This window comes from Bactrocera neohumeralis, chromosome 2, assembly GCF_024586455.1.
Source record: "Bactrocera neohumeralis isolate Rockhampton chromosome 2, APGP_CSIRO_Bneo_wtdbg2-racon-allhic-juicebox.fasta_v2, whole genome shotgun sequence".
NCBI lineage: Eukaryota > Metazoa > Arthropoda > Insecta > Diptera > Tephritidae > Bactrocera > Bactrocera neohumeralis.
The window spans coordinates 90,503,226-90,528,999 of record NC_065919.1 but is presented as its reverse complement, the minus strand read 5'-3'; the positions used below and the strand labels follow the sequence as shown (position 1 = coordinate 90,528,999).

General features: G+C 38.1%; 1 protein-coding gene across 2 annotated transcripts in view; it reads left to right on the top strand.

Moving 5' to 3' along the window:
- Positions 1-25,774, top strand: part of LOC126767716 (uncharacterized) — a 209,408-nt gene that overhangs the window by 100,541 nt on the left and 83,093 nt on the right. For both annotated transcript variants that reach the window (XM_050485263.1, XM_050485262.1), the window contains one exon: positions 21,568-21,700. In XM_050485263.1, coding sequence (XP_050341220.1) covers positions 21,568-21,700 — 133 coding nt within the window. The remainder of the gene's footprint in view (positions 1-21,567; positions 21,701-25,774) is intronic.

Below are 25,774 nucleotides of genomic sequence, written 5' to 3'. Positions count from 1 at the left end.
GGTTAGTGCTTCAGCGTAGATGGCGGTACGGCGATTCCTCTGTGTGTATGTGTGTGTGTGTGTCATCTGGAGAACCGGCGCGCTCGAGAGCTGAGTTGTGCGCGCATTAGTATTTCCAAATTAATTAAAATTAAACAAATTTTATTTTTGGAATTACAATCTCTTGTCTAAAATAATGTAAATTTTTGAGTAAATATTGCCTTCCTTCCCAGCAAATTATATATGCACGTCTATAATGCTTAGTGAAAATTAGTTGCAATTATTGGATTTGAGCAGAGTAGTAGGCCAACTATTCAAGCTGTGAGGCGCTTTCAATACAAGCTTGACAAGGGTGTTATTTCCTCAAGAGTTGGATAATTAGATTATGATTATCTAACTTTAGGCGTAAATATGAAATTAAATTAAATATGGACAACAATTAAAAAGTAACTTTCGGGACGACATAACAGACATAAGAGAAGGGTTAAGGTTTCAAGGTAAAAAAATAAGTTTTTTGCGAATTTATTTCTTAAATATGGATTGAATAGTTTTATTCGGATCATAATTTGACTATTTTTTCTTGGTTTTTATTTTTGGATAATTTCCAGCCGAGTTATGATGAACACCGCAATTTTTTTTCTCAAGACGTTCTGGGGGAAGCACTGTTATCGGCTCATATTTCTGCATGCAAAATTATCCTATATTGCTAAAAGTGAGCTTAATAATGAACGAAAAGTCCGAATACAATTACCCAAACCATATTTAAGAAATAAATTCGCAAAAAAGTCTTTTTTTACCTCGAAACTTTAACCCCTCCCTTAAGCATGTTGAAGTAATTCGATCAATAAAAGTAGACACTAAAGAATTAAATTTGTTTATTCTTCAAAAAGAAGGGACTACATTGTGACCAAAAAGTGCTCAGAAATTGTTAATAAGCTGCAAAATATTTAATTATTCATTATTATTTATTTTGTCGCCTTCAAAGTAATCCACACCAGATGTTGCCAACGATTTTTCCAGTCCTCGAAACACTTTTCCTAAGCACTTTTGGGATGGCCTTGAGCTCTTTCATCGAGTTTTTTATCTTTTTGATCGACTGAAAACGGGTTCTACGGAGCGGCAATTTTAGTTTAGGGAACAAGAAAAAATCAAAAAGCCAAATCTGGTGAATATGATGGTTGGTCGATGTTATTCATTAAGTTTTGGCTTTAAATTCGGTATCAATCGTGGCTCTATGTGGTCAAATAGAGCTCCTTATTGACCGTCTGTCCCTCCGGAACAAATTTGTTATGCACCAAACGACGAATATCGAAAAAAAGGAGCATCGCCCTGATTTTTTAGCGACTTTAGAGTGATTTTTGGGGTGCGGCACATTTTTCCTTTCGATTCCGATGACGATAAAACTCATAAAGCCATGTCTCATCGGCAGTTATAATGCTCTTCATGAGTGTTGGATCGGAGTTTGCTTTGTGGACTTTAATTAATTACTGAAATTTCTTATTGACATACATACAATAAAACTTCTGCGATTATAATTGAGTCACACCATGGAAACCCATTTCGCAATGCCAGAATTCATTTGGAATAATCCTCAGCAGCAAACAAAAAACAAAAAAAACAGAGGTGGTTGAATAATAAATAATGTAATCTGCAAAAAATGTTTCACACTGATGTGCAGATGTGCAGATGTGCATGCAGGCAGCGATGTGCTCGAAACACATGTTGGGGCAATCACTAATCGCATTGGCGAAAATCGAAACTTTTGCAATTGCAAATCAAATCGAAAATCAAATTACCAGCATCAGTTTAGCGTTTATTTCGTTGTTCGTTCAAATGCATGTAAATATCAGAGTTTTAAATCAAAGGCCACTCATCTATACATGTGTTTGCATATGTAAATATGTACATAAATGCTCGCATATAGATGCATTTAAAGTTTAATGGTTGCAGTTTACTGTGCGACCTTACTAAGCGCCCCCTGCCCGCCCACCAACTACACGGCCGCATGTGAGCGGCGCACAGTGGTGCCGCTTCATACAATCCGCGGCAAAAAATAGAAGGAATCGAGGTAGGGCTTTGAAATTTGGCACACATCTCTCATATTGCCAAATTAGATGAAAAAAAAAATTGTTAAAATCCGCCCACAACCACGCCCACCTCCCATATAACACAAAAATCAAAAATCATCCTACAGTAACCATGAAAAAACATCATATTAAAAAAAATCTTGAAAAAGAAAGTATACATTTGATGATGTAAATCACATCTATAACATTGGTTTTAATAAATAGAAACTTTACAATTGGTATTTTATAGTTAACTTTTGAGTTTTAACCTTTGCAATATTCATCACATTTTTCTGAGTAACTTTGCGTTGATACTTTGTTGGACTTTGAAGCTCTCCCAACAAAAAACCATTGAATATATCAAGCCCAAGTATTCGGACAATGTTATTTGATTAGTTCTTAGCTTAAATTGAAAAGATGGTACAAATTTGGAATGATAAAAAAAATCCTTTTTTTCCGCTCTGGCACCACTGTGCGGCGTCCAATCGCAGTCCACGTTGTGGCTAACGAAACATTTAGGTTCAATTAATTTAATCCCCGCGAAGCTCTGGTGGATTTTTCAGTATTCCTTTGATGCAACCAGCAGACGCCCGATACACTAAACACCGGCCGACGCCGATTCATGGTGCAAAAAGTATTGGAAATAAGAGCGCGAGGTGAGGGGTAGGAATGTAACTCGTTTTTAATTGAAATCTCTGCATAAAATCAATTTGCCTCGCTTGTTACTCTTCCATCCACTCTAAAAAAATAGTGCCGAAGAGAGCAGAGTGGGATAATGAAACTAGAGTTTTAGAATAATTTTCACTTATCTTTTCGCTTATATAATTTATGGAAAAAATAATTACATATCTAATTAGTTAAAACGCGTCATAATATTCTTCAAAGCAAATGTTCACGCGCCTTCACGGCTCCTGGCGCGCAATGGAATTGAGCGGAAGCGGGCGTAGGGGAAAGTTAATGTAAAGTTTGCGCAAGAAAGCGAAGCTGTGGAGCGGCTGCGTGGCATTAGGTTTCGCTCCTCGCTGTATTTTTAATTAACTCTTTCATTTTGAGGTCACTTTTCTTATTATTTCGCAAATTGCAACTTCCTGTTGTGCAACCTTTCTTTTGCATCCCAGCAGCTTCCCGGCTCACGTTATTGCTGTTGTTGTTGCTCTTCAAAGGGCACTTTGTTACATCAAACAGATGCGCCACAAGTCGCTAGCGCCAGCGCCAGTGCCGAGCGCGGTAGGGCGGATAGTAGGTCAGCAAATACGAGCTCAGAAGTTTGCAATCTGCGCGTGTGTGTGAGTGTGAGTGCCTGGGTCTGGTTTATTTTGCTTTGCTGATAAGTTCTTTCCAGTGGATGCCATGACATCGCTGCGTAACTCGACAGCGCTTGTTGCCACGGTGTGCTCACTTTTCCACGGCATAACATTACCTAAGCTAAGACGGCCGTTAGCGAAACAAACAACAATAGCAAGTAAAAGAAGCAGTATGCAACCTTCTTTTCCGGTCGAATCGTGGTGACTGCTTTAACTTCCATTTCTCTACGGCGCGGTTGGCTGCTTTTTCTACTGAATTCGCTGCTGTTGGGCTTCAAATGCAAGATGTCTTTTGCGTTCTCCTTTACGCATGGGAAGCTGAAGTAACTGTACTATGAACTTTATCGCGAAGTGTTGGCCATCTCTATCGGCACCAATCCCCGCATTCCTCTCTGCTCTTTTAAAAGCTTTTATAGAATTTTACTCTGTTTGTTTTAAGCTTAGTTGCATCAATTTGCATCTTCCTGCAATTAAGTCAGTTTCTCATGCAAATAGAGCTAAGCGCTTGCGGCTGTGTGACATCGCAAATCTGCTATGCTTTGTTTCGTTTGAAATATTTTGCGAAAGGGGAGTGGATAGCCGTGTGCATCCTTCGACCAGTTCGACTATGAAGAATGGAGCGCGCGCTTAGGCCTCTTTTTAGGTCACATTTTGATACTTTAAACATAAAATTCTTAACCGAAGCTCACTAGAGTCTCAGTTTGCATTTGATTTGTATTCCAAAGAATTATTACTTAAAAAACTTTTATTTCAAAATAGTATTACTTTGAAATATTTGTAAGTAAAATTAGAGGTATGATATAAAGATCAAATATATATTTTATATGTGACATTCGTATCATTGTTGTTCAGTAATCAAGAAAGTGAAAGATACAGGCGTCAAGTTTTCTTACGTCACTGGGCAAGTAAGCAAAGGTCAAATGTATGCGACATGTGTTTGAGCCCATATGAAATTTTCCCAAATAGCTTCACTTTCACCATATGTAAGTTCGATCGAAAGTGCAAGTGAAGTCTCTTTGCGCAGCTGTCCGGCGTGTCGGCTTACTTGTAATGCCACCTATGTCATTATTCAACCCTGTCATTATATGTGTCAACCATTTATCAAAAGACACGCACTTTAATAACATATAACTTTATAATCGTGTGGGAGGTTATTGCCTATACTTAGACACGGCCTTGCTGGGCATAGAGCACATGAAACATTGAATAATATTTACGCATTTTCACGACAACTCTTATGCCCAGCACACATGCAGCGCAACAATATTCAAATGGGCTTATACCATTTCACACACGCTTTCGACTGGGCCAGGTCCATAATTAAATAGAATCACAACCATCAGCACCACCAAAATAAATTACGCTGTAATTTCCTCTATATTCAAATGAGTGTGCATAAATATTAGTTTCCAGACAGAATTTCTCACAAAATATTAATTCATAACAATGTAGAAGAGTTTCTTTGTATGCGTGGGTGTGTGTGTGTGTGTGTGTGGAGCATATGAACACACCCAAGTCATTAAGTCTGATACATGCCTGCAACCACTTTGCCCATTCATTAGCCGCTGAATTTACGCCGCTGGCCCTTGGAGATATGGCGACGCGTAACTGTTTGTTGCTGTGGCTGTGTGTGTGTGTGTGGCCGTTAGGCATTAGCCCCCATGAGGTTGCTTCACAAAATTAATACAAACAAATTATGAGTACATGTGACGAGGTGTTTAAGTACACATATACCAGTGTGTATGTGTGTGTGAGTATGTTTGCAACAAATCGCAGACGTTCCGTTGGCGCACTGTCAAAGCGTAAAAATATACCGCACTTAAGCACGCAGACGAAAAAGCCAAACAAACGCACCAATTCTTCGCCTTGACGCACACACACATACATATATTGCGCAATGGCTACAATATTGACGGCATCTGGCCACGAACTCAGTGCCCCCGCCGCCCTAATATCCATCTCAAATGTCAGTGCTTTGGTGGCTATCAGCTGAGCCTGTGCTCGCAGCGCCACTTGTTGGTGGCTGATGAGGTTGGCTCGCGGGCTGCCCTCGAGAGACCGTTAACCCCTTTTCACACTTTGTTTACCATAAATTTGAATTTGTGTGCACGCCTGCGAGAGAAAGAGCTATTAAATTTACATAAAATCAAATGACAATCGCATGCACGTGTGGTATAGCTTTTCAAAAACGACACACACATACACATAAATGAAGTATTGTAAGTGAGAGTGAAAATTATTAAAAATTTATGTTTTACTAGTCAACAGCTCTGTTTTTTTATATTCTAGCATATTTAATATGGGTGATCAGAATAACAGTAAAGTAAGTATACGCCGAAGTTGACTAATCCCGATAGTCTACGGTCTAGGGTCTTACATCCAACCATTCAATTCATTACAACCACAGTAGCATGAAGTGAGATGCATATTAATTATTCAAAACCATCTTTTGAAAGCGAATATATAATTACAACAATTAAAATCTCTCACTAGCTAAGGATCCTATTAATTATTTCAACTACTAGTCCGTGTTACTAATATATATATGTATACAGAATCGTCTGTCTCTTCAGTCACCTCTCCACTGACCTTGCATTTTCCTTAGCTCTGCTGATTTCACCTGTCGAAAAGTCTAGACTGCAAAATATTTCTCTGAAGAAGCCAAACGTGTATGTGAGCATATCGGACTGAGGTGAACTTAGGTGACAGAAATAGAAAACAACAAAAGCAATTAAAAGCATAATGAGCTAGCAACAACAAAATGCGAAAACAAACCGAAACAAAATTGTAATTAAGCTGTAAGTAAACAGCAAATTAAGTATTAATCCCAACGGCACTTAACCAACTCAAATATAATTACAACACATCTATGTATGCGTGCGAACATACACAGTTATTCAAATAACTCATATATGTGTGTGTGTGGTATGTAGGCGTATAGTGTATACAGAGTGTGGCATGAAAGCGTTTATTTATAATTTTATATTGATTAAGGAAAGCATTATCAATATGCGAGAATTCACTGGCATGAGGACCAGAATCCGAATGACTTTGCGTATATACTTTGCGGGAAGATTTAAAGCTGATTATGTAATTGCTCACGTACAAAACTGATTATTATTTGATATTGATAACAATGCACATTTTAAATTATTTTTGAAAGCATTTTTAATTAAGTTAAGCGAATGTTTGTTTAATGTAAAATTGTAATGGAAAACTTTCTCATTTGTTGCCGGTGAAATAATTTTCTATTCATTTACATTCGGGTATTCTTACAGTCCGCACTAAACACTGTTATGATTCTGATTGCGTATAATTACTTGACCGTCGAACGCAGATCAGCGGCTGATAAAAAATATTGAAATTTATTTCAAGTTTAAGTATATTAAAAGACAATAAGTATGAATGTCATTAACGCCTAATTTTCAAGTCGATTGCTTTTTCATTTTATAAAATCAAAGCTTAAGCTAAATAAAATATATTAGATGGTAGTAACTCACGCATTATTTTCTCTATTTTGCCAACCAACTTGTTCCAGACTTGAACCCATTAAGCAAACGTTTACCACAATAGGCAATGCAATCCTCTGGCAATCGGCTTTCGCAATATTTGGACCTATTACTTTTCACACGGAAAATAATAGGCACACAAATACCAAATTGAATTCGCATATCATCACCAGCTCATTTTTCTATTATGTAAAGAAGTTTAAAGTTCAGTTGTGTTAAGTAAATCCAAAAAATGTTACACTTTGTATACGCTGACGACACTTTGCAGAGACAAGAGTAGTCTTTTCACTATATAAATATTTAAATGCACTACGTTTTTTTATTTGCTCGTACTGAATGTGTGTTCAATTCAGATATACATATGCATACATATATGCAGTTTAAGTAAAGAGTGTTAATAGCGTGGTGTGTCCGTCCAAAGAAGCGAATATCAAATACCATCGATTTTCACGATTTCAACAGAATATTATGCCATAAATATACAAATATACAATTTCATTCGTGCTGAATCAATAACGAGGCAAAAATTATTATGCATGCTAATTAACAGTTATTATACATACAGCCATAAGTTTTAAATTGAAACAGCAAGCACGCTTAAAAAGCTACAGTATTGTACACACACACATTCTAAATGTTTGGCCGAACTTATCGCGCTCAAGTTGCCCGACAAAGAAGAAAACGGAAGTATTAAGAAAGCTGTAAAGATGTTTACTGTTTTTTTTAATTCTATCTGTATCTGTATAAAACCGTTATAAATTGGGAAGTGTGTTTTTTTCAATTTTAGACTCTGCCACGCACAGCATTCGAACTCACCTGACGCGTTGAAGCAGTCGTGCGCTGAGCTATACGTAGCTTACGCTTCAGTTTTCAAATCGCCAATGGTTGCACTTCCATTAATGAACAAAACCAGTGAGCTTATGAGTAATGCTGAGAAAACAACAATTATCGTTGCAATTTCCGCCCGTAACTTTTAATTTTATTTAATTGTCGACTTTATGAAACGAAGGCTTAAAAAAACTCGTTATAAGAACAACGGAAGGCACATGAAAATTAAAATTAATCAACTAATTGATGTGGCAAGCCAGAAATCATTGTTTCTCCTTTTGGTGTTATACCATATTCATCGTATTCATTTTGAAATTAAAAAGTGATAGCCATCAATTAACTAATGATAGCATTTGGAGTCCTTCCTGAAGGTCAGAAAGCTGCTAAAAGTACACCATATTTAAAAGTGTTTTGAGGATTTCTTTGAAAATCTTTTAAAAATGAAATATTTCCATTGTTTGTCATTGAAGACCAGATTATTCGTTTTACGCCGAACATTTCCTAGCACCTTCGCCAAATTTGCCCAAGAGTAGTAAATGGAGACATTACACGTGTAAAAACCACTTACACACACATCCATCTTTTTATTCAATCAACCAAACATTCAATCACTTATGCGTGAATTACTAGAATGAAACCAAGGAACCATCAAATACATTCATGGAATTTATGGAAATGGCGATAAAAAAGAAGCGCCGTATTGAACATTTTCAAAGAGCAAAAGAAAGTAAAAGAAAGAAACACCAAATACATACACATACAACTGAAAGTAACCGAAATAAATGAAGTGAAGTATTGCGGCATCTCAATCGCTCTCGTTGGCACCGATGTTGCTTTTGTGAATGTTGCGTCGTTATGCCCGTTATTATTATGCTTTATTGCTGTCAAAGCTGTTTCCCGAAAGTCGCCTGGCTTCTCAAACTTTTTTCAATGACTAAATTTAGTGTATCGTTTTCTGTTATTTGAGCTTACCTGCCTAAGTTCTTTTATTTCCTCGTCCTTACACAACTTTTCTCAAAATCATTTCTTTAAGTTTGTTTTTCCCAATGAAATATCGGCAGCTTAGGTAACAAAATATGCAAAAGCGAACCTGAGCTGGCGCGAAAGTACAGTTGTAGCAAATGTGAAACAATGAAAACACACGAAAACAATGTGAAGGAGCAGCAACCAAGGTGATTGTGAATGCAAAAGCCAACATTGATTGCGTGATGAAATGGAATTTAGGAAACTGTGCTTTCGCAGTGGCATTTTTATGGCAGCCAGTGTGGCATTGCCTTAAGATTACGCGATTCTTTGCAGTCACAACATCGTAAGATATGCAAATTGAATTTTTATTGAATTGAATTATTTGATATTGTTGCCCAAAAAGCGGCGAGACTTTTCTAACATTAAAAGACTGCGAAAACATCACTAAAGGTGACGCGTCCTCAACGAAACCTTATAATTAGTAGAAGCTGAGTCCAAGAGTTCAGTAAGTCCTGAGGAGGCCTACTGAATGGTGGGTCCAAAAGCCATAAAGTAACTTAAGTAACATTTTATTTTTGAAATTATGGACCTTTCGATCGTCTTGGATGAAAATATCTTTCAAAGAATATTTCGAGGTACGCTAGTTTTCTAACGGAGGTATTAGGTTCAATTAAAGAATGATATTCTTGGTTCTGAATGCGCATTTGAAGCAAGCAGTACAAATAATGCTTTGTTTTCTTGTTCTGAATAGTTTCACGTTACTGAATATGTATGCATGTCTATGAGTTAGTACTACGCGGCGTATGAGTAACGTAAATTAAGTTTAGAATATTCATTTCAGCATTGCATCCCTTCAAAGCCAAGCTGCCACTTTTCGCTGGCGTACAATGCAAACTTTGACTTCCTGCTTATAAGTAGTAACGCCAGCGTAACAACCACGCAACTCCTCCTCGAATTCGTTACTTTCGTATTTGATATCTCTATCAGCTGTCAAGTGGAGCTAATAAATTTGCCTTGACGCATAAAGTAACCGGAAATTACCGGCATGCAACGTTGATTTGTTCATATTGGCAGCACACTGACATATACGCTGCCACACAAATGTCGGCTGCGATTCAAACGAACGAAACAATTGACTTTGAACGCGTAGCCTGCTGATATTGATATGGCGGCACTATTAATAGCTAAAGGAATGTATGTAGTAAATATGTTCTGCTCATACTTTGTAGGTTTATATATGCGATTGTGTGTTCTTTTCACCTTTTATTTTCATTGTCAGTCATTACATCTATTTTTTACAGTCAGGTCATGTTTAGCTGGTAATACAAATTAGTTAAATGAATAATATGCTTGCATGAAAACATTGGGGCGCAATAATGACGTAATAGTTCTTGATAGAAACGTAATACTTAGAGAAGCATATCATTTGCACCATAATTTTGGTAAATGTTCAGAAAATATTTACAACATTTTTTGTAAGATTGAGTGATTTTTTCACACTTCAAAGAACTGGTAAGAAGCATGCATCAGCTTCTTTGTAGAATATGAGGTTTCAGACAGGCCGACTCCCTATTAAAGACGATATAATCTTCAACAAGAGTGTACAACTGCTGGCTTCGGATGGCCGATGAAATCAGTATCATTGGCCATAGCAACCGCGCCGTTAGTTCTGCTTTCTCTATGTTGGACAAATGGGTCTGGTACTGTACGAGGGCAAGACGAAATATCTTTTGTCTTCAAAGAAACCGTCGTCGCACTCGCTACTTCGCTCGCACGTCACTGTTGACAGTCATAATTTGAAGTCGTAGATAATTTCGTCTATCTTGGAACCAGTATTAACACCAAAAACAATGTCAGCCTCAAAACCCAACGCGGAACAACTCTTGCCAACAGGTGCTACTTCCGACTGAGTAGATAATTGAGAAGTAAAGTCCCATCTCGGCGAACAAAGACCGAATTCTATAAGTCATCCCCATCCTGCTATATGGTGAAGAGGCAACATGACAACATCTGATGAGTCGACGCTGCGAGTTTCCGAGAGAAAGCCGAATATCGCATTCGATGGACCGATGAGCTGTATGAGATATACGACGACATAGTTCAGCGAATTAAAAGACTGCGGCTACGCCAGCTCTTATAGTATTCGACGCAGTATCTACTAAGAGAAGCATAGAAATAAGAAGACCTCCACTCCGTTGGAAAGACAAGGTGGCTACACTTGAAATCTCCAATTGGCCCCAAACAGAAAAAGAGAAGAACGATTGGCATGTTATTGCAAACTTGGCTATAACCGCGTAAGCGTTGTCTACGCCAATAAAGAAGAAGAAGAATGGGATCATCACTGCTTTACCTCCTCGACCAAGTCAAAAACAGCGACCCTGTCGGCGTCACCTACAAATCCGAATGAATCAATTGAACTTCTGAACAATTATAATTTGGAATCAGCTGATCGCACGTAAATTACATTTTCACCGTTTCGGTAGTCTTTTGAGTTTTATGGGGGAGCCTGCTTTAGAGGCTTTAAAAACTCGATTTTTTGAGGATTCTTTTGGAAGGGAAAGAAATTATTGATTAAAGCGAAATTTATAGGGTTTATATGTAGTTATATATTTAAACATCATCCGAAATCGATTTTGTGGTGACGAAACTTTGAAAAAAATTCCTTTGGGAAGCCATTGCCCGATGCATCTCGCATGTGCATTTGTCAGGATGCAGGTCGAAACTTCTATCGGAAACAAAAATTTCAAAAAATACTAAGAAAATTCCAAACAAGTTTAAAATTCTACAATTTTTTAAAAATTGCAAAAAAGTGGTTTCTGACCAAAAACAAGTTACTTTATGTTGTTTAAAAATATGTTCAAACTTAACTTTTCTTAGTTTTTTTTAGTTTAAATAGAAAATAATTTAATGCGAAATATAATTATATGGCGTTTATTTTTTTTTTCAATCCTGCCCGTCAATTAAGAAAAATTTTAAAAATGACAAACCGATAAATCGCGTGTCAAAGTTTTCGCTTTCTGCTAGTCGCCCGGTCGATATTTCCTTGCTAGCTTCGACAATATTTCGAAATCTCATCTATAACTTTGGCCACATATTCTTAGATAATCTAAGGATAATTAAGCAAAAAGAAAACGATTTCTTGAAGCTTCTAAAGCAAACCAAAATGTCCACTTAAAGTAAGCTGTCAGCAAGAAATTTTCAGCAAGTATATAATCTGACGCGGTTGAACGAAGTATTGATTTTCCTTCGCTTTATATTAACGGAAGCGATAGCTAAATATTTAGCTTTGATGCGTTTCGCTGTCCAGACAAATTTCCGCTGCAAAATATCCTTTATTTTTTAATTTTATTTGGAAGATACGTGTCCTTTAAATTACTCGATGGCATTTCCTTAGCTCACGGTAAACTTTAAAATATCCATTGCCGAATGCCAATTGCATTGCCGTCTGCTATTGGCATTGTCAATTTCCGATCGCTGCCATCCAAATGAACATCGAAACGACAAATTGAAGTTATCAATTGGAAGCTGCGAGTCGCCGGAAGGTATGCAAAGTTTTATGAAGAATTTACGCTCTCTGCTTCGTGTACGACAATCGCAGAGCGAACGTTCGACACAAGTTGACAACTTGTCTCTGCTCGCTGTCAGCTAGTTTGTGCAACATTATCAGCGCATTACTTTTGTAAGTTAAACATGCGCACCCACACACATACACCACACTACAGCAAATAAAATAATATGACATTCAAATTATTACGATTGTAGCCTGCAGCGTGAACACAGATGACGCCACTCAAAAAAGAGCAAGAGGGTATATTCATTCTCAGATGGAGGTATATCAGTGGTCATTTGCAGCAAGTGTCCCGCAACGTGACTAAATACCAAATTTTGGGCATAACTCAAAGACCAACTGCGTCTCCTATATACATACATACACACATATGTATGGGCTTGTTAGACATAATGCTTTTTTAATTGGATGGAAAAGTATCAAATATAACGATTGGAAAATGTTAAATAATAGAGAGTACAGTGCAAGTCTCTACTTTGGGTGTAACGGTAATGAAAGTGTCAACTGCAGCAACGAGCAGTACTCCAAGCATTACAAATGCCAGCAGCGACACACCGCAGACACGTGTTTGCCCTCTGTGATAATATGTGTATGGCATGTTGGCAGAATTGTGTTGCTATTCGGAGAAGACCACCTAGCCACCTAGCCAAAGTAGCCTTGCACGTTTTCGACGATTGTTTTATTTTTCGTCCACAGCATCCACATTTATGTATATTTGCTGAGTCTCCGGCAGTCGTTTTGGAAGCAAGGACACCTTCAGCACTGCGACTGTATCCATACTCGAACACCTTTACCTGCGCCCTCCCCTTCTGTCGATCTGCAGAGCTGTTGCTCATTTCATGCACTTTGCACAATTACATTTGCAGAAATATGCGGCGATCTGCCGACCCTTGTCTGCCAGGCAACGACCACTGGTCAGCAACCGCCATGAGTGAGTAAGTAAGCGATGCATGTGTATTATATATTTCATAGCTGCTGCGAAGTCAGCAACAACAAGCACTTTGCGGTAGCCTCGAACACTTTCTACATTTCAACAATATCCACTCACTGATTGCTGCTGCGGTTGTTCGTCCTTTTGACCCTTATTTGTTCTATGTTTTAGTGCTCTTAAGCACCATACACACACATGGACACAAACTCTTATATGTGTGTGTTGGTATGCAAAGGCAACAGCATTATATAATATTCGCCTGTATTACACTGGTCGTTCGCCCTATCAACTATTACTCCTTTGGCTTGCTTGATCCTTTTATTTTCATTTTAAGTTCGCTTTTGTGTCAGTCGTTATTTGGCGTTGCATGTTTGCGGCTTCGGTTCGGTCGGTTGGCGGCTGGGTCGGAGTCAAGCGAAATAATCTCTTTTGTTAAAATTTTTGTACATTGCTACTTTTCTCACATTCCGTTCACGGATCAGCTATCGTTGACATTTGCTTTGTCAAAAGGTGCCAAAGTGTAAAATTGCATTTCATTGTCTGCGTGTATGTTGCTTTTATTATACTCGGGAAGCATATAATATGGAATTGGAAAAAATTGCAAAATTTCGTGGCGTCATCATGCGGCTTATAGGTATAGCATATTCTTTTCATTTCCTGGTCAAGCAGGTGGAGGAGAAGGACTAAATTACGAAACAATATTTTAATGATTTTTTACAAGGAGACCACCTATTTGGCGCTACTCAAACAAAAACAATAAAAATACACAGTCCAAAGTTTAATTATATTTCTTTTCAAAAGACTTTCTTCATGAGACAAAAAGGTGTTCGGAACTCTTATGTAGCGAAAAAGGGTTTAGGGGTTAATTATATGGCGTGTGAACAACAAAATTACATAACATTGCAAAAGCGCGCTCTACATTTACTGCAAGAGTAGACTCCTTTTTATACTCTTGCAACATATTGCTACTGATTAAAATTTGAAATAAGTATCTTGATGAATAAACACATACTTTATACACATATTCCTATTCAAAAAATCAAGGACTAGTTCGAAGGTGAGTAAATCAGGTCGCTGTTACGCCAAAAAAGGGCCGTTAAGCGAAAAGAATGAATAAAATCGGGTGAAAACTTGTCGAAGACCGCATAGAACTAAGAAACCATATGTACCGGAAGTTATTCTTCTTCTTTACTGGCGTAGACACCGTCTACGCGCCGAGTTAACAACAGCACGCCAGTCAGAGCTGGAGTATTTTTATCCATTCGCTAAACTGTGTCGTCGTATATCTCATACAGCTCATCGTTCCATCGAATGCGATATTCACCGTGGCCAACGCGCAAAGGACTATAAATCTTCCGCAGAATCTTTCTCTCGGAAACTTGTAACGTAAACTCATCAGATGTTGTCATCGTCCATGCTCCTGCACCATATAGAAAAACGGGAATAATGAGTGAGGAAATAGACGAAATTATCTACGACTTCGAAGTTATACCCTCGCTCCCTGCCAAACCCATTTGCTTCGCCTAGATCACGCTCTATATCAGTACACATACAATACCAAGACGCTTCGACAATTGGTCTTAGAACTTTGTTTTGAAATTGTTGGATGACTTTCTTATTATTTGCGTTAGTAAATCCCCAGAGTTGTGCACCATAGCTTTATATCGGTCGGAGTATTTGTTTATAGATAAGTAACTTATTTTATTTATTTAATTGTTACCGATTAACCAAGGTTATTGATTGAATTGATATAACTCTCGACATTGCCACAAATGTAGCAGTGGTTGAATTCAAATATAAATGTCTGTGCCCATCAATTCCATATTATACAATTAAATGCCCATTCTAAGAACTTCTTTTCGAGTCCTTCGTTGGAAAACCAGGCCTGACGTTGTATCGTTCTCAAGTTGATATGCTATAAATACATACATACTTTAGATTTCCTAAAATGTTTTATCCCAACGAATTATGGTTTATTGATTGTTCCCTTTTCACCGAACTTCTGCTCCTGCTTTCTTATTGAGAAAGTTGTTATTTCGATGTGGGTGGGATAAAAGTATGTTTAACAAAAGTCAAAATCTTAGAATCATTAATGGTTTCCACTTAAGCGTCATCAGCCAAAATTTTACAAAGAAAAAGGAAGATAGCGATTTTTTGTTTTGTCTTTTTTATTTGTTTACTTTTCTTGCCGTTTTTCACACATAAATATTTCGTGTAAAATTGTTCGCATTCATCTGGTCCATCACCTCATATATTTTGTCGTCACACTTCCTAGATTTTTTTTGCCACCAAAAATATAAGAATTATTATACGTCCTTACGTCATACGTATGAGAACACGCACGTTATATGGACAGGTATGTTTGTGTGTATTTCGCCGCTGATTGCTCTGAATGTTCATCATTTTTCTTTTGCTTGATTTTGTCCCGAACCGTTTCAGTGATTTCTCTTTGGGCAAATCGTTCACTGTGCACCGGAATGGATTTTCACGTTTCTGCTTCGTTCCCTGTAGCGAAGTCAGTTCTATGAACGGTTAAACCTTGGTAATTACTCGAAACCGAAAATCGTGCGTAAATGAGAAAAAAATTATAAATTGGATACAAGTGGAGCAGAATTGGGTCTTGCAGCACATTAGGCTAATTTTTTAATCGCTGTACAGTGTTAGGTAAACCCATTCTCAAATAACGGTATCGGTGTTTTTTTCAACTGATCGGTATGCAGTTCCTGCAGGGCGGACGAGTGCGCTCGGGCAAACATAGACATCGCAAATTATGTTAATTTTATCGCTGGCATTGCCATTTTCGTTGCTGTCTGCTGCTGGCAAGTGGGCTTATTCCAACGAAAAGCAGATATACACCTGGAGTAGGTGTTGCACGCCCCGTCCATATATTTGCTCCACAGCTGGCCGAGACACGAGCACTCAGGCGGCGCTGCGTTCCAGATTTTTGGCAGCCATCTCTACATGCACACAGATCTCTGTGCATGATACACGCCTCGAAGCATAAACACCAACACACTCGCATGTGCACAAGTATTCGCACATCAATTTTCATTTGAGCTCTGGTGGGTGAATGTGTCTGTATTTAACCGCAAGCACACCCGAGATGAAAAGCGGCAGTTTTGTGCACTTTTACTGTGGGTAATAAATTAAACCGCAGGGCGTTGGAGCTCACATGCCATTCACGGCATGTCCTTGTACCGTGCAACTGCACACCCACGGCCACCTTCTTAAACTCGCATTTACTCACGAAGATCTACGACTTCGTGTTTTAGATTTCGCACGTGTAAGGCAATTGTCAAAATTGCGCCAACACACAGTGTATTATGGTGGACTCGTGCCCCCGCTGATGGGGTGGTGGTGTATTAAATGCGGATTTTATGGAAATTGAATTTATTAAAGATTGTCTTTGATGGTGATATAACATAAATACACACACATATACACACGTAAGCGCATGAGTGTACATGCGAATGAATAATTACCGCAATTTTTATCGAGTTAGCATTATTTATTAACGACAGCCGTAAGTGAAGACAAAGCTTGCGTAACTAGACATATATTGGACGGAAGTTTTGACACATTTACATATATGCAAGTATATATATCTGATTTACATATAAAACTGGCTAACGATTTGGGAAATGCTCAAAGTTTCAACTGATTTCTCAATTTATCATAGACAGTGAAATAAAAGACATGAAGGTTAATGATACAAAGGTTTCCAAGGTGTTCTCTGGACATGTTGCGATTAACGCAAAACCCTCTAATAAAAGAAAACTAACGACTACAAAAGTTATAACGGGTTTTTCAACAAGAGCGCTATAAAAGGTTTTTTTTTTTAATAAAACAAAATCAAACCATGAAAATCTTTATTTCTGTGAAAGTACATTCTATGCCATTATGTATGGAACTCGATCTTTTTTAACATTGCTACCACGGGAACGCTTGCAGAAGTCCAGACGCTGAACCCAATTATTGGCGGCAGCTGCTATTTTGTCTATATTGGAGCAATTTTTTTCTTAAAAGTTCAATATTTATTCGAAAACAAGAGGTACAACTATATTATTAGTATTGCATTAGAAGCCGTAATATTTTTTCATCTTTCTGATAATCTGTGTATTCTATCACAAAGGGCCTGTGCTTGGCGGCCAAGAAATAATAAACCCATTTGTCAATTTCTGATGTGAAGCTGTGTGTTCCGCACCGACCGAAGAAATGCTAATCAGAAGGGGATAGTTTGGGTGATGCAAAATTTTGCAGCCGCTACTTTCCAAATGCCAGATGGCAGTTGTAACATATGGCCGAGTGTTATTTTTCTGAATAATTATTGCTTCGTGGAAAGTTGCGAATTCCGGATAAATACAGAGAATACCCGAATTCCCTTGGCATCATGGGCATTCAGCTTTGCCGTTGATTTGACTGGATAGTCGGGTAAAACATTTATTTTTTGCACTGAGGGTTATCTAAATGGATTCATTTTTCATCACCAGACACAATCCAATGCACAACCGACTCTTCTTTGTAACACTAAAGTAGAATTTCTGAAATGCAAAATCTCTTGCCTACATAAGTTTTCACCAAAACAACTTTAGGCAGAGAATTTATTCATATTGAAGTACTGAAGGAAAACACAGCAAAAACACCTTTATAGGAACAAAGTTCGAAATATTTGAGGGAAATAAATATTGCTTTTAATGTCTCAAATTAATGATAATACCTAAAAAAAAAAAAGAATCGGAAGAGCAGTAGCTTTCTAACACATCCTCTGAGTTTTACAACAATGCACTATGGTATTAATCAATTTAGGCCATCTCTTATCAATCCACTCGAATATAGTTATAGCCCCTATAGTATTGGCATGTACTGATAGTTTCATTGAAAAAAAATTATGATTTCTGTTATTTTGAATAAATCAGACTTAGCTGCCCTTTGGTTATTCGAGAGTTAAATAAAACATTTGTGAATATCTCAGCGAAAACTTTGCGGCGTATCGTCTTAAATTAAACTTTAATAGCAAAACTCGTTTGCCAACCAAGTTACTAAGCTCAACATTTGAGAATGCCGTTGATTGGTTTGAGTGCGAAATCATTAAAGTGTCAATAATCTGAGCGTTCAATGCAGAAATCCGATTGTGTCCACTCTTTTATCGAAAACGACACATCTTCCAAGTCATTGCTTCTCTGTAAATTTACTTTAACTGCAAATTAACCCAATTCCGCAAGTCTAACAAAAGCGCTTAGCCCAAGACACGCATCTGCATAGATGCTAAATAAGATAGCAATACGCACTTACAGCGCAAGCAAAGGCAAATGGAACGGGGACACCGTCGTGAGTGAACTCGAATCCCCTCGAAATTGCACAACATCTTGACATTCCATTTACCTTAACTCGATTCGATTTGACTTCACTAAATTCAACTCAACTCGTCGCCGCTTCGCTTGACTGCGATGCGTTTCATATGACAGCTTGAGTTAGCGGTTGAGCATTGCAGTGAATTCCTTTATTCGCATCTTAATGATTTCTAGGAATAGTTAAAGTAAATTCCATGGTTTGCCAGAAAATGCAGCAAGATGGCAACGTATTGTTCTGTGCTCTGTGTGCGAAGGTGGCACTTTCTAGGATTGATAATTACTTCCTCCACTCCTAATGCTGGTGGCATCACCTGCCTCATTAATGTCGGCTTCAAGTCAAGCGCCGCCACACATAGCCAAACTTGCATATAAGCTGCGTACGTGTTTACAAACATACATATGTGCAGTCATATATGCCACTGTGTGTGAATAAGCACATGAATTTACATATCCCTGCACAAATAGAGATTGCAGCATCTCGGGAGTATGCAACAATAGCATATCAAGTGAAAATTTGCACACAACCCTATGTTTTAAGACGCTTGGGCTCCTTGCTCTGTTGACTGTTGTGTAACCGCATGTATGTATGTATATACTACGGTATGTACATACTTATACAAAATAATATTTATATGTGTGTGCGAGTCTGGTGGTGCAGTCGCAAATCTCTTGTTGTTTGCCACATATCCTGTCAGCTACACATACACACATGCGTTTCTGTTAGTTTGCTTTCCTCATTCTTTTTCGTGTGCGTATGATTGCTTTTGTTGCTTACTTTCGGCAAACATAAGATTTCGGTTTGCGCATTTGCTGCTCATTTCGAAAGGATCAAGCTCCACCGACACCACCAGCTCCGATTCAAAGAGCCGTAATGCCATCACCGTAATCGTTTTCTGCGCTTCAACGCAATCAATTGGCAATTTAAATGCAAAAGAGAATTGAGACGACAAAAAACGATAATAATCGTCAATTCGACATTAATATCCCCACGCACGTAGTGACTGTGATTATGCGTCTGAGATGGCAAATCGAAAAAAAGAACCTCAGCTTGGCGAGACGTAGGTGTGGAGGGTCTTCTTTATTGTCAGTTTATTGTTCACCTTTATTGGCAGAAATGATCACAGATTCCTTAGATTTGTATGGTCAAAGTGAATCCCCAAAATGCGGCGCCAATTAATGGAAATTGTAATTATATTTGTTTGCTTTTACTCGATTCCGTTATTGCTTTCCTCTGTTTAATTTTGTATCCGCAGACAATTATTTTGTACAACAATATTGCAGCCGCCTAATCTATTTATTTAGTATATTCCCGCAACATGTTGCAAAGGTACAACAGTTTTGTTCACCTAACGGCTTTTTGCAACATTTAGAATTAATCGAATATATATATAGAATATGGTCAAGAAGGCGAGACCAATTTATTTTCAGATGTCTATCTTTGTTTTCAGAGAGTGAAAAAAGCAGGTAAAAAAAGGGATAAGTTCGGGAGTAACCGAATATTTTATACTTCCTGAAATGAATAATTATATGCATCTGATGGGATATCTTAAATTTTCGGTAAAAACTTCGCAATTGGAACTGGCGTCTACATATTCGGTATGAGGGACTTGAATAGTTGTGGCCCGATTTAGACAATTTTTGGTGTGTCACCTTACCTCAAAGGCACTATTCGTGTAATTATATATGCCTATAAATTTATTGGTGCTTGATTCGAATACTGGAAAGTGAAAGAATCAGATTAAAATTGTTTTATATTGAAAGTAGGTGTGGTTGTAGCCCGATTGCGCTATTTGTTCCACCGTAACAAAGAAATGTCTGGTCTGGAATTTGGTTGAACTTGATTGAGTAGGTCCGATTTCATCCTTTATCTTACTGTCGAGGGAGATAACAAAAACAATTTTGTGAGAAAATTTGTTTTGATTTGGCTTAGGTCATTTGGAGTATAGATGCATTAAAATTATAGGGTCAGGTACAAACGGTTTCAAATTTTGTCACCAACAGACCCTTCAATAAAATTAATAATTCTTCACCCACGATCCACACCCGACAAAATTTCATAATCTGAAACAAATAGCCATAACAAATAACTTCTTTTGCAAAATGGTTTTTATTTTATCAAATATACCAAAATTACTGCTGAAGCTCACGCAAGTAAGTGTATTGTCTGAAAAATTAAAGTCCACCGTCAACAAACTGATTGGATCTTATCAATGTGGCTTTGGACCTGGAAAATCAACAACTGACCAGATATTCACCATGTGCCAAATCATGGAAAAGACCCGTGAAAAGAGAATCGATACACACCACCTCTTCTTCGATTTCAAAGCTGCTTTTGATAGCACGAAAAGGAGCTGCCTTTATGCCGCGACGTCTGAATTTGGTATCCCCGCTAAACTAATACGACTGTTAAACGACGTTGAGCAACACTAAAAGCTACGTGGGAGCCTAGTCGCGAGTGCGACGACTGTTTGTTTGATAGCAGGAGATATTTCGTCTTGCCCTCTTTCACTACTAGACCCTTTTGCTTCGCTATATATTAAGTAAACATATAAAAGCACTATATGTAGTGTGCTTAGAACATATAGAACTAATAAAAAGTTCATATAAATGGAAATTTTGTATAATACGGGGGGAAGAAAAATTTCCAGTTTCCAGACTGTTTTTTCAATTTTATTGAAAACTTGTTAATTCAGTTAATTTTGGCATTAGCATTTAAGGAGGAATTCTATACGAAAACGAGTTGTGTATTGAGGAAAATACATATGTACGCTAGGTAGTTAAAATAAAAGAGAAAGAGTAAATGACAAATTATTTAGAACTCAAAAAAAACATTTTCATGATTTTGTGATTTATTAATTCCAGTATGCTTAAATAAATACTATTTCATATAACACACAATTAAAAAATTAGCTTCTAAAATTTAGCATACAATAGCATTATTCTTTTGTCGTTCTCCCTGATAACAAACTACCTGAGCCTCACCCACAACTACTTGCTTAACGGTGTATCCTAATTTCATTTGTGCCCTGCTAATTTTTCACGTCTTTGTATCTCTTTATTTGCAGTATCCTTTGGCCTCGTAGAAGCCGTGCTGGGACGCACCGCAACGCTGCCATGTGACATTGAGCCGGAAGCGAAGGATGACAGAGTTTATATGGTATTGTGGTTTCGTGAGAGCGCGGGCAAACCACTTTACAGGTGAGTAGGAGAACTGAGGCGTAAAAATCGGCAATAAAAAAGAATACACCAAGCGTATATACTTACATACATACATATGTATGTGTGCATGTATGAAGAATGAGTGGAAAACGTAATGAAGGCAGCTAACTGTATGCAACAAGCGGCATGGCACAAAACCAGGCAGCATCCTACGGGTGTACAGAACAATTGCAGCGTTGGTCGCACGAACGGTGGGCAAAACTGGAGGAACTGGAGAGCGGCGGGGTGCAGTGGGCAGGAATAATAGCAGCACAAGTGGCATTTAATTGGATGCGGCTGTCAGCTGGTGGCTGTCAGGCGGCACTGGCATGCAGCAGAGTGTGGCAAATAAAGCTGCAGGAATAGACTCAGTCACGTGTGGCTTAGGGGATTATTGCGCCTACACTCACTTACATATACTACATAGCTATATATGCATATATATTCACACAGATGCAGACGCTCTCAGAGCCAAGCGCATTTTCGCACGCTAAACCAGGTTTCCGGGCGACGCAAGAGCAACTGCCGTTTTTCCAGTTGATGCTGCTGATTTTATTCTTTCGTCATTACCACACACGAATGCCTCTGCACGTTTGTATACGTGGGTATATATATACAAGTATATGGCAATGCATGCAAAGTTGGCTGCCGCTTGGCAGTAATTGTACGCGTTGTTTTCTAATGGAAGTGAACGCAGCCGCCACATTTTTTATTTGGCCGCTTTTGTGTGAACGATTTGGGAATTTGCACAATTTCATTCAGTCCACTTTATCCTACGCCGATCTATAAATGCCCAACGTATTGCTCGCAATTTTTTAGGCGCCTCTAAGGCTTTTTGCATGCACAAGGGAAATGGAGCAGCGATGCAAGTATGTATGTATGTACATTCGTATGCATGAATATTTCAAAGCTAATCATAAATGCGTCTTTGCACACTCGTGCGTCGTTCGGTGTAAAAACCAATCTTCGTACAATGTTGTGTGCATTTGCGACTGCGAATTGCGGATGAAAGCATTATTGGATTATTGGACGCGCCTTAATTGGGTCCGATTTTACATATCACATTGTTTCAATGTTAAATGAAGACTAATTAGCGTTACATACTAGGGCTTTGAAAACAAGTAAAGAAGGGCTAAGTTCGGGTGTAATAAAACATTTTATACTCTTGCAACTTGCAGTTAAAGCCAAGGAAATACTTTAAAGTGTAAAACCAACCATATAGAGTAGAGTCAGACGGATGTTTAAAAATCCTGATATTACTGATATAGGGGCTTGCCAAGTTTTGGTTCAAATTTACTTATTTTAGGCACAAAGAAACACAGTTATGAATAAAACACGCTCTCTTATTTATATTGGGATATTAAAAAAATTATTATTGCTGAAAATAAGACATTTGGTAATATTATGAAAACCGAAACTACTTCACTCAAGAGAATATTTCAAGGTTTACCCGTTTCTTAGAACACCCCTCAATATATTTACCAGAATTTATGAGAAGCAGCATCATCCAATATTTATTTTTGAAAAATACCTGAAGCTACAGTTGTGAAAGCGACATGGGCGACGGATTCTAATTTCACCGAATTCTATTCGAAATCATTTCAATTCATTGACTCAAATCGAATGCACAATAGCGGCCCAAACCCACACAACTGGAAGCTATTTGTTACCAGCATTGCCATTATCCCGAAGTTAAACGTTCCGCAAGAAAATGCTGTCAGTTAATTGTATACAAATAATTTATATACAGTTATTTATTTAACATTGACCTTCGGCGACAGCTGTGCCAGCGACTCAATTGCTCTTTGCACATGGCTCTCGGGCGCCTGTCTGCCAAAGCAAGCCTTTGACAATCCAACAACACACACCCTCGCCCCGCCGCCACCGCCTGCGTACGCACAATTCGTGCACTGCGTATTGTTTATGGCGTATGCCAACCTGTTATTTATAGTCGCAGGGCAAAAGTTTAATATGTAGCACATTATAAGCAGACATCGATATCCTTAAGCCTTGTCATCTCCGTTTGCGAATAACATGAATTCACTTGCCTCTGGTTTTCTGCATCTTTTCGTTTCATTTAACTCGAAGAATGATGCGATATGAGCGTAAACATAGCCACACACACATACATAGCAATATAAGTATGTGTGCGTATGTCGCCGGTGGTGAATGTTTTGAATATGTCTGCAGTCCTATATGCGAAGGTGCACTCAATTGGAGACAATAAATTTCAATTTTGCTCCAGAAGCAAACACGTCATGTGACTGTGAACATACTCACACATACACACACATGTTAATGTATATTAAAACTTTTTATTTAGCGGCGGATGTGTGTGTATGTGTAATGGCGTAAGAATCAAACGAATTCGCAAATAAACGAATAAACAAATAACCCAACAAATGAAGGGATGCTACGAAAGTGGCACCCTCCGTCTCTGTCACATATCCCCGAACACAATACTGTACCGAAATTCCCGAGGCTTGAAGCGTGTTTCGCCATTCTAACCGAAATATCCGAAAGTGATACGAATTCGATTTCCTTTTGCATTATTTCGGCGGAAATAAGAAATAACATGGAAATGCGTATCCAGATGGCGGCACGTTGGCACGTTGCAAGCAAACAACCTTTGAGTAGCGAATCAGTGGGAATGAAAAGAAAAAGCAAAAATTCTGTGTCGCTCGCGGGCCAAACAAAGCGATGACGGCACAAAAACAGGCGCTGCGCCAGCAGAAAACAAAAACGGAGCGGGGGCTCCACTGTATGTGTGTATGTGTGTGAGTAAGTGTGCCGATAAGTGCGCGTTAGCGAGCAACAACCACTGTAATATTAACTGTGCAAGACACCATCTACAAGCGGCTTAAGAACATAAAAAATACTCAGCAACTCACCTGTAAAATACCGTTAGACGGAATAAACACGCGCTATAAGAAGGTTACATGACAACAAAAGCAAATATAATCGCGTGGCCACAGCAAACACAGCTTTTAGGGTAGATTATTTCGCCAGTAGAAAATAATGTTGTTCTGATCTTGTTGAGCGATATTTATTTATTCGATATATCGTCACCTTAAATGCAAAATAACGCAACATCACTTTTCATAGGTTTACAGGAGAAGCAACAAACCGTATAAAAAGAAAACCACTTGAGATATTGAAACAAAATCTTCAAATCTGAATTAGCATGAAACTATAAGTATATTTTAGATAAAAAAGTAAAGAAAACTGAAGAAAATTTTATAGCAGGTGACTTGCGTTATTTTGAAATTTCATTTCTGAAACAAAATAATGTCAACCTAAATTTGTATAAAACCAAAAAATTTTAATATTAATACATTTTTTAATTTTAAATAAAAACAGTTACAACTTATTCATATTTCATGTTATTTTTATCATTAATAGTAAGTACTAAAAAAATTTAGATATTTTAAGACAAAAAAAATAGGGTAATGTTTAAAAAATTTTCAAAAGATATACATACATATTACCTAAAAAGTAGTAGCTCTTTATCAACTTCAGTTTCAGACTTTCTGGCTATTGCCGCGTCTTCCAGACTGAGGTTGCTGCCATTAAGGTAGCAGTAGATTGCCTGCTCCGAAGACCAGCCTCCTTCAGAGAAGTGACCATCCATTTAGATAGCAGAGCGGTTATACTAGCCTTGAACTCATTAACAGTACGTTCAGGGTTGGCCAAAGAATGCCTAACCACGCTATCATTAGCATCGAACATCTTTGTGCTAAGACTGGTATGGGTGCCAGACCACAGCGGAATCGCAAAACTGTAAAGCTGATGAGCTAGCAAGAAAATGCACTCTAGAACCGCTATCGATAGAATGGATGCGGATCAGTGCTCCCGTATCATCTTGAGTTCTTGGTCCGCGCTGGGCCACCATTGGCATATGCGCTATCGTAAAATCCTTTTGGTCTAAGATCGATCGCAAGAGATCTACATATTAATCTCCTTGCCCTCAGTAAGGCTAGCCTCTCCCTAGTTTTGGGGCTTTTATCGGGCCATTTTCCTATTGGCGGCCATGAATAAGGTTGAAAATTATACCAGACGCCATCTGCAGAAGCT